Source organism: Solanum stenotomum, chromosome 8 (genome assembly GCF_019186545.1).
Source record: "Solanum stenotomum isolate F172 chromosome 8, ASM1918654v1, whole genome shotgun sequence".
In the NCBI taxonomy this organism is placed as follows: Eukaryota; Viridiplantae; Streptophyta; class Magnoliopsida; order Solanales; family Solanaceae; genus Solanum; species Solanum stenotomum.
The window spans coordinates 5,093,371-5,108,610 of record NC_064289.1 but is presented as its reverse complement, the minus strand read 5'-3'; the positions used below and the strand labels follow the sequence as shown (position 1 = coordinate 5,108,610).

At 34.1% G+C, this 15,240-nt stretch overlaps 4 protein-coding genes across 4 annotated transcripts in view; 2 read left to right on the top strand and 2 right to left on the bottom strand.

Moving 5' to 3' along the window:
* The window catches only part of LOC125872076 (multicystatin-like), a 59,930-nt gene extending 51,654 nt beyond the window's left edge, over positions 1 to 8,276 (bottom strand). Inside the window, exon 1 of the mRNA XM_049552753.1 lies at positions 8,267 to 8,276. The gene's annotated coding sequence lies outside the window, so the exon portion shown is untranslated. The remainder of the gene's footprint in view (positions 1 to 8,266) is intronic.
* On the top strand, positions 962 to 3,082 carry LOC125872079 (nodulin-26-like). Its single transcript, XM_049552755.1, has 6 exons — positions 962 to 1,099; positions 1,271 to 1,495; positions 1,584 to 1,781; positions 1,898 to 1,959; positions 2,473 to 2,631; positions 2,811 to 3,082. The coding sequence occupies exons 1-6, from the start codon at positions 962 to 964 to the stop codon at positions 3,061 to 3,063; spliced, it is 1,035 nt and encodes a 344-aa protein (XP_049408712.1). The 3' UTR covers positions 3,064 to 3,082.
* LOC125872078 (uncharacterized) lies at positions 5,492 to 10,417 on the top strand. Its single transcript, XM_049552754.1, has 2 exons — positions 5,492 to 5,704; positions 8,319 to 10,417. The coding sequence occupies exon 2, from the start codon at positions 8,343 to 8,345 to the stop codon at positions 10,320 to 10,322; it is 1,980 nt and encodes a 659-aa protein (XP_049408711.1). The 5' UTR covers positions 5,492 to 5,704; positions 8,319 to 8,342; the 3' UTR covers positions 10,323 to 10,417.
* Positions 10,418 to 10,968: 551 nt separating this feature from the next.
* On the bottom strand, positions 10,969 to 12,251 carry LOC125872430 (acyltransferase Pun1-like). The gene is made up of 2 exons (XM_049553158.1): positions 11,408 to 12,251; positions 10,969 to 11,183 (listed from the first exon to the last, which is right to left on the bottom strand). Exons 1-2 carry the CDS (start codon positions 12,249 to 12,251, stop codon positions 10,969 to 10,971), a joined length of 1,059 nt encoding a protein of 352 aa, XP_049409115.1.
* Between the last annotated feature and the right edge of the window lie 2,989 nt (positions 12,252 to 15,240).

The window sequence follows — 15,240 nt, the reverse complement described above, 5'->3', positions numbered from 1 at the left end:
TTCTTCTCCAGGATCGATAGCCCATTCCATCAAAAGGAACGGGAACAATCAATGATCCAGGGTTATCAGAGGGATGTACATAAAGAGGATCACTCATATCAATGGAAGTAGATCCAGCAGTAGCAATTGCAGGTAACGTAGCAGCAGCAGTAGCAGTAGCAGGCATTGTGAGTTTAGTAGAAGAAGTAAAAGAAGAGAAACTAACAAGCTAACAATAGCTAATAATTGCTAGAAAGCTGAGAAACAGAGGGAGCTAGAAATACCGATGAACCTTGCTCTGATACCATGTCAATTTCAACAATTCATAACTGGTTCTCAAGCTTTGAATGCTAGCATCAATGGAGGAACTCACATGTAAGGGAGAAGTCAATACAGAGAAAGGAGAAGAGAGAAAACTGTATTTCTGAATAAGACTTCACAAATGATTACATACATGTACATGTGTATTTATAGCACCTAACAAGTTCATGACTAACTGAATAACAAACTGACAGTTCTAACAAACTACAACTAACTAATCAGACTGAATTAACGTGACTAATTAATATGACTAACTATACTATACTAACTGCATACGTATTAGTATAAATACATTCTCAATAATTATAAATTACTTACAACTTGTTCAATTAATTATTGCATATATAGTAAGTGCAATAACATTTTGTATTGAGAGCTTTCAATTTCCATTAATACGTGCGTAATAAGTTGACAATATTCAATTTTAAAATATATTAATTGATAAACTACGTAATTTCCTATAAATTATAATCAATCAATCCACCCCCTCCACACAATAAATAAAAAAATAAAGTTTTTGTCAATTTCAATTATACAACTATACAAGTACCTGAAAAAGTCAACAAAGGGACTCATAAAGGATTGAAACATGCTTAATTAGTTCTTGCTCATCCATTTTATCATTTATTGGAGCCAATAATTAATCAAATCACAAGTTACTATGGAGGAAATACCAGAAATTGAAGGAATTCGAGCAACTTCGTTAAGGATCAATGATTGTCCATCACCATTACCATCCGCTATTACTACTCCTCAAAAACACTTAAAATGCTTTATGAGCGTACATTTCGTGCAAAAGGTACTCTCACTTCACAAAATTGATCTTAATGATTTAATTTGAGTCTCGATTTTCAAGTTACCTAGAGTGTCGAGTCAATTTCGAGTAATTTGATCAATAAATGGTCATGTTAGAACCATTGTCTGATCATATAATCATATCATTTAAACGCGAAAAACGTTGTTCTCGTAGTTGATAGCAGAGTTCGTGGGAACCTACATGTTGATATTTGCTGGTTGTGCTGCTATAATTTTGAATATAAACAAGAACAATGTTGTCACACTACCTGGAATCGCGTCTGTTTGGGGACTTGTTGTCATGGTTTTAATTTACTCCGTTGGACATGTCTCCGGTGCACATTTTAACCCTGCTGTAACAATTGCATTTGCCACAAGCAAAATGTTTCCATGGATTCAGGTAAAACAGAACGAACGTATTAATATCGTCATATCGTTTAATATTATTGTTGTTGTTGATGATGATATTGAATTATTTTATTGTGTAGGTTCCAGCTTATATTTTGGTACAAGTCGTGGGATCCATTCTCGCGAGTGGATCCCTTCGACTAATATTTAATGGCAAAGAAGATCAATTTGTAGGAACAGTTCCAGCAGGAACAAATTTACAAGCTTTGATACTTGAGTTTATTGCCACATTTTACCTAATGTTTGTCATTGCTGGTGTTGCTACTGATGATCGAGCTGTTAGTTTCATTTCGCGATCAAAGTTTTTTTTTTTTTTTTTTTTTTTACACTATCAATATAATTTAACGTATACCATGTTAAATTAAGTATATGTTATAATTTGGAATTGATGCAGATGAAACATTTATCTGGTGTTGCAATTGGAGCCACTGTTTCACTTGATATATTGTTCTCTGGGTAAGCATGGACCTTAACTTACCGAACTGGCTTAGTAAAGTAGAAATCATTAGCTGTCAACTGTTCATAGTCAGCAGTGGAAGAGGGCGTAGCTTTGATTGCTCAAGTTGCCCTCTCATGGTTGAATGTGAAAAAGAATTTCTTTTGTTTAGCAACAGTCTTATAAGGATGATGCTTCCCTTGTGCCTTATCAATAATTAATAAGGAAGACCTTCTCTTTTCATTTCAAGCTATTATTTTGGTCCCATCATGTTGAAAGTATATTGTATTTGACTATTTTATAGAACCATATCATTTGACTTTTGGTATTGTGATCGTCTGTTGTTTATTATGTTTAGGTGATTACAAGTTTGTTGTTGATGTTACAGTTCCTTGCATATATATATATACTTTGCTCTCCTTTCATGTTAGTTGTCGTGTTTTTCTTCACTGTCATTTTTTTTTTTTCATTTCTACTTTGATATGCTTCACTTGAGCCGATACTGTAAAACATATGATTTTGTTGAAATACAGACCACTAACAGGGGCATCAATGAACCCAGCAAGAAGTTTGGGACCAGCAATTGTTACAGGTCATTACAAAGGGTTATGGATTTACATTATTGGGCCAACTTTGGGGGCCATTTTTGGTGCTTGGACTTATAATCTTATGAGACTCACAAATAAGTCTTGGTATGAAATTCATTGAATCTTCAAATATTATTGTTCAAAATATTAGATTCTTGAATCCGTAACATTAAAGATCAAACTCATCAAGTTCAAATCCTGTAAAAGACTCATATGACTTTGATTGTGTGTTTGAGGGTTAATTTCACGTATGGTTACTGAACTTTTGGTTTTTTCTTACGAAGGGGTGAAGCTGTGAAAGAGATTTCACATTCACAAAAAGCTATAGAAGTGTCCTCCAAAGACAAAGTTATATGCAATTGTGGTGAAGGGTGGTCATGTGTTGTCTCCAAGACTGAAGAAGCAGAAGTAGGCAACATTTTCTTTGAATGTGCTGAAGGTTGTCTTTGTATTGTTGATGAAACAAATACTCTAAAAAAACATGTATATGTATATGAAAAGACTAAAAGAAGAAAGAGTTACAAAATATATATTTAAAGGGCTTCAAATCATCATTGTAACACAAAGAGGGATTATTGTTACTGTATAATAATACAACAGCGACAACAACATACTCAGTCTAGTCCCACAAAGTGGAATTAGTAAAACCAGAAAAAAGGCATGTTTCTGCTATCTATGTGTTGTTATCCCCACAAAGTGAGTGATCAACAAGATCTCCGTTAGTGTGCATCTTTGAAATATTATTATCTTTTATTTGAAAATTCTAATTCCGCCACATATTGCTTTACACATGAAGTTACTCTTATGTGTGATAAATAAGAGTTGTAAGTGTATTCCTTTAATTTCCTTTGATTGTTTTATCTGAATTTTTGTCTAGCTTCAATATGGTTACTAGAAAATAGTTGATGACACATCTACTCTGTCCAGTATAAAACAACAGCTATTTATGCCCCACAAAAATTGGACTTTCTGCATCCCTTGATACAATATTGAATAGCATGGTCCTTATGAATTTATTGTTAGCATAAAGTACAGAAATTCCATACATTTGGGGATAATTAGATTTTATTTCAGACGTTTTTTCAATTATAAAAATCTTAAATTTTTTATTGCTTTCGGATACATTTTTTGGTTGTCTAATACATTGTAAATATAGCTTTATTTACCTGCTTGTTTTCTGCTTCGCCTTCCATGTTTCTCTTCCTTCTTTTTCTTTATTTATTTATTTCGAGTGAATAATATATTAAAATATGTTTCATAGAAAATTCTTTTGAGTGACTAATATATCAATAGATTTGAAACATTGAGAGGAACTCATATTTGAATTTGAGAATTGTTTAGAGGAGATTTGAATTTATTAGGATTGAAAAATAAATGGTATGCAATGTATATTTTTATCGTATCAACAATGTATATAGATTTATATACATCTTTAATATATAGTTATACGTTCTCTATATATATACTGTTTGTGCAATATTGATACTTCACATATACATATGATCATTTTGTTGCATATACACATGTCGGCTGTCGCTAATTTTTGGCTATTTTTTAATGTAAGAATTAAGATGCAAAATAACTACTTTATTATATATTTATGAAATTTACCTTTATAATACGTTGCTAAATTTTCTTTTAAAACAATTTGATGATAGTTAACCATATATTATGTCTTGATTTTATAAGTATAGATGGAACACGTATCTAGATCATTATGAAGCAAAACTACTTTGACAATGTTTTTTTATAAATAACTCACTATAATTTCATTATAAGATAATATTTTAACATAAAAATATTACTTTTAAAAGATATGTTGATTCTAACTAAAATATACTAATATTTATCTTTTCTTTTAAAAAAAAAAGTTGGTCAAAGAAAATTTAATCATATGACAAAATGAAAAAGCTAGCCATGTTTTGACTAGGTCAAAGTCAAACATGAACGTGACTAATTAGTAATTAGGTGACAAATATTTTTTAACAAGTCTTTAAATTACAAAAAATGATTCCACAAGCCTCTAGAACGTGCTCCCAATTGGGTCTTCACTCGAATAAACCAAAAAAATAAAATAATATTGAAATTGTATATTCAGGTATGTACTAATACTAATAAATATTATCGAATTCTGATATTTAATTTGATGCACGCAAGTACATAATAATTGTATAAATCGTACATAAAAATAATCGCGATTGTAATATTTTAATAATTAATAATGTTTGCTTATCAAGCTTCATCAATTGATAGAAATGTGAGCTTATATGAATTTAACGGACTTTTAATTGTTATAAGCAATAAAAATAACTAATATCACACAATTATTTCATAGAATAATAATATTATTTAGTTAATCACGAGGAAAAATCATGTAAATTTTTTATCTTTTTTAATATCAATTTTTTGTACACATAGCTTCCAAGTCCAAACAATTATGGAGCGCCCACAATGCCACAATAAAAATGTAATCTAACACTAATTAAAAATGATAGCTTATTTTTGTACCACCTCGACCTAGTTAACTTGGCTTCAGAGCCTATTACTAGATCACAACAACAATGTATTCTATGGTCAATACGACCCAATGCTATTTTTTTTAACAAAATAAAAAGTATTATTTTTCACAACAAAAATTAATATTTTTTATTTTCAGTAAAATGTGTAATCTTTCACAACCAAAAAAAAAGTCAATTAATCTTTTTTATTTTTAAAATAAAATAAAATGTGTAGTCTTTCACAACCAAAAAAGTCAATTAATATTTTTTATTTTTAATAAAATTGAATAGTTATATCCATCAAAGTTCAAATAAACAAGAACAATCAATTAATAGTTGAATAAACTCTTATCCAAATGTCATACATTTCACATATTTTGATTTTATTTTATTTCATGGAAAAATAAATAGCACATAATAATATAAAAATAAAAAGGTTGTAATATTTAAAGACTTCAGTATATATAAGAAGAAAAAAATAATGAATTGTGAAATTCCATCTGTAGGGAAACCCTAATTTCGTCGATTCAGTTTCATTTCAGCCTCGCATTACCTATCTCTCTCTCTTTCTCTCTCTATATTCAGTCCCCAATCTCACTTTCTCTCTCTAAAATTCTCAGAATTCATCACCGCGACAACGATTCCTCCATCGATCTGTCCCCTCCTCCTTCCGTTAACAGGTATTCCTTTACCGATCTTCTGTAGCTGATTCATTGGTTATTTTTTCCAGTTTTTTTTGCTTTAGTTTTTGTTCTTTTGATGTCTGTTTGGGGGATTGGAATTGTTTTTATGTAATTTTTGTTTGATTTTTGACGGCGATGAATTTGGGCGGTGTGTTGATTATAAAGCCATGTAAATTTTAGTGTTCGTGATTAGTGTTGAATAGAATTATCGATATGTGAACATGAATGGTACATGGGTAAAGGAGGATGGATGCGGCCAGGGAACGATGGGTTGAGGACTTAGAATCAAACGGATGTAGAGGATTCATTGGATTGAGGGGTTGAGGCGTAGTCGTTGATGTTATGAGACTTTAATGGATACAGAAGATTTAGACACATCTAGTTGGGATTGAGGCATTTAGGGTTATTTATTGATGTTGATACGCATGGGAATTTGTGTTTTTATGGGGTCGGGATGGGTTTGGTTGCAATTTTGCTTCTGGAATGTCTTTTACATGCTTCTATCAGAAAGCTAGATCTTCTTGTTCTATTTTTCTTTTAGGGCAAAATGTGCACAAGAATAAGATGATGAAAGCCTAAATGATAGTGAGTTATTTGCTTCCATGGTTAGAATTAGATTCTTATCTATCTAGACTCTGCCCTCCCTTGGTTCCATTCATATTCGCGAATGGGTCCAAATATAACACTGTTAAGGATCAGAAATGATGTGACCGTATTGTGCTAAAATAGTTTCAATCATGTTGAGGATCTGAAATGCTTGAATCTCCTGATCATCCAATAAGAAGTGTTCTAATTTTTCAGATGAACAATTTGAATACCTATCCATTCTAACAACTGATTGCAGAGTTGATCATTCAGACCTTTCAATTCATAGATGTATCTCAGACTTATGAGTGGGGATATTTCTGAAACACAACGACTTCTTGTTGTTGGCAATCAAAATTGTAATGTGGAAGCAATTTTAACATACATAGCAATAGGAAATCATGGGCAATAGTTGGAAAAGCGTTTATAATTTCATACTTTTGACAGACTATGATAGTTTGCCAGATTTCTAGTCAGACTAGTGTCTGTTCTTGCATCTTCTTGGATATCAACAGTTGTGTGACTGACTATGTTCTTTATTTTATAAAATATTTCAGTAGGTATTAGCTTTTTTGAATATGAATGATATGTGATACACTTTCGAATATTATTTACTGTTAGGGAGATTATGCTACTTTAGTCAATATCTATGAAAGAAATATTAGAGGTACTTGGTAGAGGAAACACAATTCATCGAATGGCCCACTTTTTGACTCAAGGGTGGTTATAGATTTTGAATGTGGAGACTATTATTTCATAAGACCACACACCCGAAGATTGTTGTACTAGGACACTTCGACCATACTTGTTTGTATCACATGGACATACATGCTATTAATTCATAGTTCCACATTTTAAAGGAAAAAACCAAATTGTTGAGTCAGGTTCATTCACTTATGCAATTACTGATGTATAAGGTATAAATTTTGGATGGTGATTCAGTTGAGATCAAGGATGGGAATTTGGATTTTGCTGCTTGAAGATGTTTGTTTGTTCTAACCAACCAGAGGAACTAAAGCTAAGACAGTTAATATACAGTTTTCTGCATGACCGAAAAGCCAGTCATATGTGTACTGTAGAAGGGTAGAGGGTGGACCCGTTATCCCTGAATTTCAAAGAATGTGGTTGGCCCCAGAGAAAATATCTTTCATAAAAAAAAGAAAAAGAATGATGCAACATACTGTACAATGTCGATTTCAACATGGTCAAGGGATGAGGATTGTAGTAGATTTCTTCCATTTCAGCTCTTAGAAGTCAAGAACATGAAAGTGATTGATTAGCGAAATAGTGTTGAATGCACTGATATTAGGATTACCTGGATAGGCACTCCTTTTATATTAATTAGTGATACTTTTTTCTATTAATTTTCCTTGGGCTTTGGCCTCTGATAGAATGAGGCTTACTTCCTTCATTAGCTATGCTGTCTGTCTGCTTTTGCTCTCTAACTGCTGCAACATTAGAATCTGTCTCCTTGTTGTATAACTAGACTTCCTGCAGTATTCTTCATTAGCTTTTTTGCATGTTAAAAGAATTGCACAAGACATGCAATAGTAACATATATTTACCTTTCTCTCTTAGTTCGAGTTTGTATACATGTCTCCTCTTTGTATGGGAGTTTAATCAGTGCGTTGCATTACATCATTATCAACTTATTAAGGTTAACTTTTTCAGGAATTAAATGAATTATCTTCACAGATAAAAGTGTGTCCATGTTCATCTCTAGTTATCCTTTGCTTCCTTGTCCGGCAGTTGATACTGAGATGTGCACATCCAGCCTAGGAAATTAAGAACTTTAGTTTTTTGAATATTCTCACATCCGTGTCATTGATGTTATTATGTAACTTGTTAGTTCTTCCTCTCTCTTAAGGGTATGTGCAGACTTGCTTCTATTGTTCACTTTTTTGGTAGACAGACATTTTCTTCTTAAAACTTAATATTGTAAAATTTTATTGATGAAGAGTCTCTAAACAGTTTGTGCTATAAGTTTGCAGCAGTTGCTTACTCTATGCTTTCTTCTCTGCTGTAGATTTTCGAATTAGAAGCAGTAGCAATGTCTCCAGCATCTAGGTCCAAGTCAAAGGACAAAAAGGGTGGCAAGGAACCACTCAAAGCTGCTTCAAAGCCTTCAAGTGTAAATGCAGGTGCTACTACTCCGACTAGTGGATACAATCCTCTTTTAGGAACATTCCATACAATTGAGACAGCTCCTGTGACTTCAAATGCTGCTCTTCATGTGAACGGTCGTTTCAGAAATATTGACGAGACAGATGACCATAGTGGGCACTCACTTGGACCTAGCAGCGAGTATGATTCTGTTTCCAATAATGGTAGCTGGTCTGGTGAGTCAGAGGACCATAAAGAGAAAATGTCTAATCCCCCTCCCCGGGCAGAGACAGTAGTACCTGGCTCTGATAACGACAAAAGGGAAAAAATCCGTCAGAAAAATGAGAAGAAGCATCAACGTCAAAAGGAGAGACGAGCTCAAGAATTGCATGAAAAGTGCAGTGGTTATCTCATGTCAAGAAAGCTGGAAGCACTTGCCCAGCAGCTTGTGGCTATGGGATTCTCTTCAGAACGAGCTACAATGGCTCTTATCTTAAATGAAGGCAGAGTAGAAGAATCAGTCTCATGGTTATTTGAAGGTGGTGAAGAAGCAGATAAACTTAAGGAGCATAATCTTGATGGTGGGGGTAATTTGAAAATTGACATTTCAGAAGAGCTTGCTCGCATTACAGACATGGAAAATAAGCACAAGTGTTCCAAGCAGGAAGTTGAAAGAGCCTTAGTTGCCTGCGAGGGTGATCTTGAGAAGGCTGAAGAGACTTTGAGGTCACAAAAACAGGAAGCACATTCTGCGCCATCTAAGCCTGAAGAAAGTGGTGATCCTCCTACCTTGGGCAATGGCAAGCTTCCAAATACCACCACCCAGAACTTACTAAGAGCACCTGTAAAACCTTCACCCAACATGATATTGCCTAAAAGGGATGATAGAGACTTCAATTATACTAAAGTTGCAGCCACATCAGGATCTTCTGCAGAGAATGGAAGCAAAAGTATACAATCACTTAAAAGGGTTCAGCCAAAATTGGAGTGGGCCAAGCCACCACAAATGGCAGTGCCTGCTGACAAAAGGTGGCTAAATGCAGGATCAAATCCTTCTGTTTCCTATTCTTTGGCATCTCCTTTGCAGGCATCAACCCAATCATCCAAGACGGAAGCTCGTTACATTGCTGTAGGAAATGAATTGAAGAATCTACAGCTAGGAACTGTGAGAGAACCAGTTATAGTTATGCAACGACCCAATCAATCATTTAATCCTAAGCAGACTCCCACCTCAACTTTAAGCTCTTCTCCGCCAGGAAGTACAGCAGGATGGATTCCTTACACTGTTGAGACAGTGAAACCCAATGGACCGATGCCACATATTCCTGGCACAAGAAGCCTGAGCCCAAATGGTGTCAGCACAAACCAGTTGTACAGCCAACTTCAGTATCAACAACACCAGCAGCCGCAACAATTTGTTTCTAGCAACGGCCCACTTGAATCGCCAGGAACAAGCCGGGGTAATAATTTGTGGAGTAGAACAGGTGCTTTGCAGACACAAACCCTTTCTGCAGCTTCCTCACTTGGACTCTTCTCTGGGTTTGGCACCAATGGTCTGTCTGGGTCATCGTCTCCGGTTGATTGGAACAGTGGTGGCGGCTCAATGGAACAGCTAGATTACACTAACATAGACTGGAGTTTAGATCGCGGGTCTTCATCTTCAAGAGCAGGTGGCATGTGGCCAGGAATGAACCCTTTGATGCAAAACAATGCACGTACATATGATTCATTTACCCCTGGACTCGGTGTTACATCTGCCATGAGACCTGCTCTGTCGAATGGTGGTGGTGTCTCGATACCTGGGCTTCAAGAACGAGCTGCAACAGCAGAAACATCTACTGGTGGTTCTCGGGAGTGGACTTCTCCCTTTGAAGAGAAAGATCTTTTTAGCTTACCAAGACAGTTCGTTTCTTCTCCCTCCCTGTAGGGTTGATAGGAGAGGATTTGAAATGAAATAAACGAGAGAAAAAATGGAAGAGACCAGTAAATGTGCTTGAATTTGATGTTGGTTCTTATATGATGCTATTTCCCTGTTTGTTGATGTTTGTGAGATCCATCTTAGTGGTAGAGCATCCCAGTGCTTTAGTTTACTCTTTGGAATTAATCTTTATCCCCCCTCCCCAACCACCCACCCCACCCAATCCCAAGAGGACAAAAGATGTGGAAAATTCCTCTTAATACTGCAGGGGAAAGCCTTAACGAACACAGAAACATTGATGGTGTGTTACATCAATCCTGCACCCATTAATGAAATTTTATATTAAAAAAAGTGCGTGCGTACCTTTTAACAAGTCGATCGATTTTTCTGCTGAAAAAAATAAATATTAACATCATATTTAGCAATTTAACCTTATGAGTTGGTATTGAAGTGAAATAGGATCATATTTATTTGTTTGCAGTAAGAAGAAAATTAGTAGCCACATTAGGAATACAGTGGAATGGAAGACTAGTCCCAGTCCCACTACATTGGTTATCATAAGCATCTATTTACAAAAGGTAAAGGTAAGGTGTGCGTGCACCTCACCCTCCGCAGACTCTACTTTGTATGTTATTATTGAGAAAGGCAAGCTCCTTTATGTATAGTGCTGTTCTTCTTCACTACAAAGGTCCCCATTAATAGGCCTAGCGAATTCAAGAAATTGCTTGTCATGCTCGAATACAAACATTTCTTGTTCATTCAAATTAACAAATGCTTCAATTCCTCCGTCATATGTCCTCATCAAGATAATAAACTTGTTCCGTGGACCCTTTGCAAAGCTTGCTCTAATAGGCTTCCCAAATCCAAAATCTAAATTTTGTAACAATGGGAACTTACATACGCTACTCGAAAAGTAAAGATCACATTTCCTTTTATGGAATGGCTCCTCCCCTGTTCTATATGCATCTAACATCTCCATAACATATTCATTTTCTTCAAGAATATTTCTTGTGGAGTGGATGTTTTTCGCCTTTCTTATATCGGTTTGACAACTTAAGTTCTTCCACTTTCTCGTATATCGGTGAGGAGATTACCTATAGAGTTAGGGGGTAGTGGAGGTGATATTATTTCTCGTAAATCAAAGAACTGAACCAACTGAGATAGCTTGAATGAACCTGAATTAACAATGGTGGCAGAAGATTTGTAGACAAGTGTATTTACAGCCTCATTGCTCGTTACATTTTGCACCCCAATTGACGATTTTAATGCACTTAGCTTTGTGCTAGAGAAAATAAACCTCTTTTGGACACATTTGTCAATGTCTGATCCAACAACAGGGGAAACCAATGGACCAATTGGCGATGGTATAATAGAGTCTTCGATGAAATAAGGAGATGGATTTGTATTTGAACTTCGAGTTAATGCAGCCCAATCCCTCAAGAAGCAATTGGCGCTGCTTCCATCTCCTATTTTGTGGGACAGACAGACACTGAGTGCTATTCCTCCACAATAAAAATGACTTAATTGAGCTACAATTAAGGCACGATCCACGCCATTTGCCCAAGGTACACCTTGAGGAAATGTCAAATCTTTGACATTTGAATCAACAACTTTGTCCATTGGAGAATTGATTTGGACTTCCAAGAACTCAGCACCATGGTCATCACACTCAATAGTGGCATTGTCTTTTAGACTTCCAGCCCATGGATAGTAATAACTTAATGTTTTTGACAAAGAGTTTGATAGAAGATTTGATAGTTGCTTAGGCCCATTAGGGATGTCATATACTTGATTTTTGGGGTAGAAAAAAACAAAAGGCATATAGAAGTGAGTGAGGCATTGATCTAAAATGGAAAGTTTGTGCCATCTATGAGTAGATGGGTTGGGAGTGAATGGTTTGATTATTTTCTTGGATATTATTGATAGCATTCTTGACATCCTTTTCTTATCGGATTTTAACAACTAAACTAGCTATATACATACACGAGGCCTTAAATGCAAAAAGAAAAGAAACTTTTGCATGATGTACACGAAGTTGGTCATAGGCGTAATAGGACTCCTAGTTATTGCATGCGATCCTAACTAGTTAGGCAAGTCAGGCCCTGTCTTGATGTGTTCCCCACCGCCCACCGATTGTTTACATGACACAAGTCGGGGACAGTCTCGATACAGAAAGATGAAGGTCTCAAAAGTCTAAATAGGGGTAAAAAATTTCACATCTCACTGTGGGCACACATCTCGATGTGATACAAGCCCATTCCATTTTAGTTGGGAAAGAATGGCGAAGCCCATCTGAGTCCAACGAAGAATAAGAGGAAAGCAAAGCACCAATGGCGCATGCGGAACGGTCAAAGAAGTATGGAAGAGGTTTCAGTCATCAGATAGATTTTCAAAGAACAGGCCATCATCCTTGCTGAATTTCAACAATCCAGTCTGCTCTAAAAAGTCTGTAACATCCACATTTGCGCATGACTTTTCAAACTCATAAATTTTAACGCTAAATGGAAAAATGTGTTGCTATGCGCAATTTATCAACGGATTAGCACGAAGTCAATAGTACAAAAGATTATCTAATAAACACATATTACGTACTTTCTGTGTCCACCATATTAAAAATAGATATCCATTTTTACTTGTTCAGTATGGAAAAACAAGAAATAATTTATCACTTAGTTAGGTATGTATTTTATTTTATGTTATTTTTGGTAGAAAATTTGGTACATTTCTATCAATATATAAAAAATATTCAGTACATATCTTTAATTACTGTCATGACCAAATCCTTTTGAAAATCGAGATACTATCCTTATGACAGATATATTCAAATCAATTAACATTGAGGACGATCTAATAACATAAGAGGGGGTAAATAGAGTGATGTGTGATTTTTATCTAAGTGATGGACCAGATTATTTTATTCATTTTTCAAGACTAGTCCTAGTCCCATAACATTCGTTATTATAAACACTTATCCCTCAAAGGTAGGATAAGGTCTGCGTACAAACATTTATGATCATGCGACGATGAGGTTGTTTTTTGACTTTTTTATATCGATTACTAATTTTGGTAATTTAAGTTCTTCCTCGTTGTCATACATCAGTGAGGAGAATATATATTGTGGAGAGATTTCCTATAGAGTTTGGGGGTAGTGGAGGTGATAACGCACAAGCCTGAATTAACAATGGTGGCAGAAAATGTAGCACATTTGTAGACAAGTGCATTAACCGCCTCGTTGCTCGTTACATTTTGCACGCCAATTGACGATTTTAATGCACTAGAGAAAATAAATCTCTTTTCGACACATTTGTCTGCCTCTGATCCAAAAACAGGGGAAACCAAAAAAATCAAGTTAATGCCAATTGGTTGTACGCCTCAATAAGTAGACAAGTATTGTTGAACAAGTAAAGATAGATGAGTGACTCAATAAGTAGACAAGTATTGTTGGAATCAATTATGAACATGTAAAGATGGACGGAGGACTCAATAAGTAGACAAGTATTGTTGGAGTATCAATTGGATATAAAGTTGCTGCTAGTGAGATTCAAATACATAAACACTTTAAGTTTGCGTTTCTTGGCGTCTGAAATCACTACGTTGCGTCATATTTGTATCAACAGTGCCTAGAATGTGTTATTTAACCACTTTATTTATCATTTTGCTTATCTATACGGTATAATTTTTTTATGAATACATTGAAAAGAGTGTAGTAAATGCAAACTACTAAATTAGTTAAAGTTAGGCACATAGTTTTTTTTTTTTGGTAGAAAGTTAGGTACTTAGCTTTTCATTTTTTGGTAGAACGTTAGGCACATATCTTAAACGGGATGATTATATACTAATTACTTCCTTAGTTAATTTTCACCTGTTTATATTTGATTTGACGAGTTTTTTTCAGAAATAATTAAGAAAATAATAAATTTATTATAGTACTCTTTGAATAAAATAAATTAATTATCTTAGAAAATACATCGAAATATTACTATAATTAATAATAAAAGTAAATTAAAAACTAACTGATAATTTATTTTTTAGTTTTTCAAATTGAAAGGAGAAAAACTGAATATGCTAAAATAGTTTAGGGGAAACTTACATAAATATACTATATTAAGAAAAATATTTACTATTTATAGTAATAATAATTTTTTTCACTTGATCTCTTTTAATATATATATATATATATATTGTATACATAATTCACTTTTAATACATATTACAAATTTATCATAATATTGTTATGTATTGCTATAAATGGTAATAAATAAAAAATATCGCTAAAATAAGATTATTTATTAAAAATGTACTCTAATTTTTCAAATAGTTTATTAGTCATTGTTTGCTACTTTTATTAGCCGAAAAAGTGAAAAATAACCATTTTGCGCCGACTTCTTAAAATTGGGCTAATAAATGCTTGTCGTACGTACTTTAAATATAATATTAATTTTGAGAGAAACAATTATATTATACCATATTCTTTAAATTCATTGTTAGGTAACGACAACCAGACCTGCTTTATGTAATGACTGATTGGTGTGATCGCGTCGTTACCATAATATGTTCTTCTCGCCTTTACTTATTATTTAATCATTCTATTTTACTATATTTTTTCACAGTAACTCTTTTTTGTATCCTACTCTTCTGATGGATCATCATTCAAATTATGGATATGTGACATTATGTAACAGTATCGATACAATACAATATAACACAAATAAATTATAAAACAATATATAACAACAATCCAAACAGAGTGTTAATTGGCACATCATGGCCAAATTTTCTTTTCCTTTTGCATTTAAGGCCTCATATATATATATATAGCTAGCTTAGTTGTAATGGAGTGATAAGAAAAGGTAAAGAATGCTATCAATAATTTCCAAGAAAATCATCTAACCTTTCACTCCCACCCCATCTACTCAAAGATGGCACA

Coding starts and splice junctions, on each gene's coding strand:
- LOC125872079 (XM_049552755.1), top strand. CDS start 962: ATGGAGGAAATACCAGAAATTGAAGGAATTCGAGCAACTTCGTTAAGG. Junction 1,100..1,270: donor GCGTACATTTCGTGCAAAAG/GTACTCTCACTT, acceptor TTGTTCTCGTAG/TTGATAGCAGAGTTCGTGGG. Junction 2,632..2,810: donor AGACTCACAAATAAGTCTTG/GTATGAAATTCA, acceptor TTTCTTACGAAG/GGGTGAAGCTGTGAAAGAGA.
- LOC125872430 (XM_049553158.1), bottom strand. CDS start 12,251: ATGTCAAGAATGCTATCAATAATATCCAAGAAAATAATCAAACCATTC. Junction 11,184..11,407: donor ACTACCCCCTAACTCTATAG/GTAATCTCCTCA, acceptor TACAAAATTTAG/ATTTTGGATTTGGGAAGCCT.
- LOC125872078 (XM_049552754.1), top strand. CDS start 8,343: ATGTCTCCAGCATCTAGGTCCAAGTCAAAGGACAAAAAGGGTGGCAAG.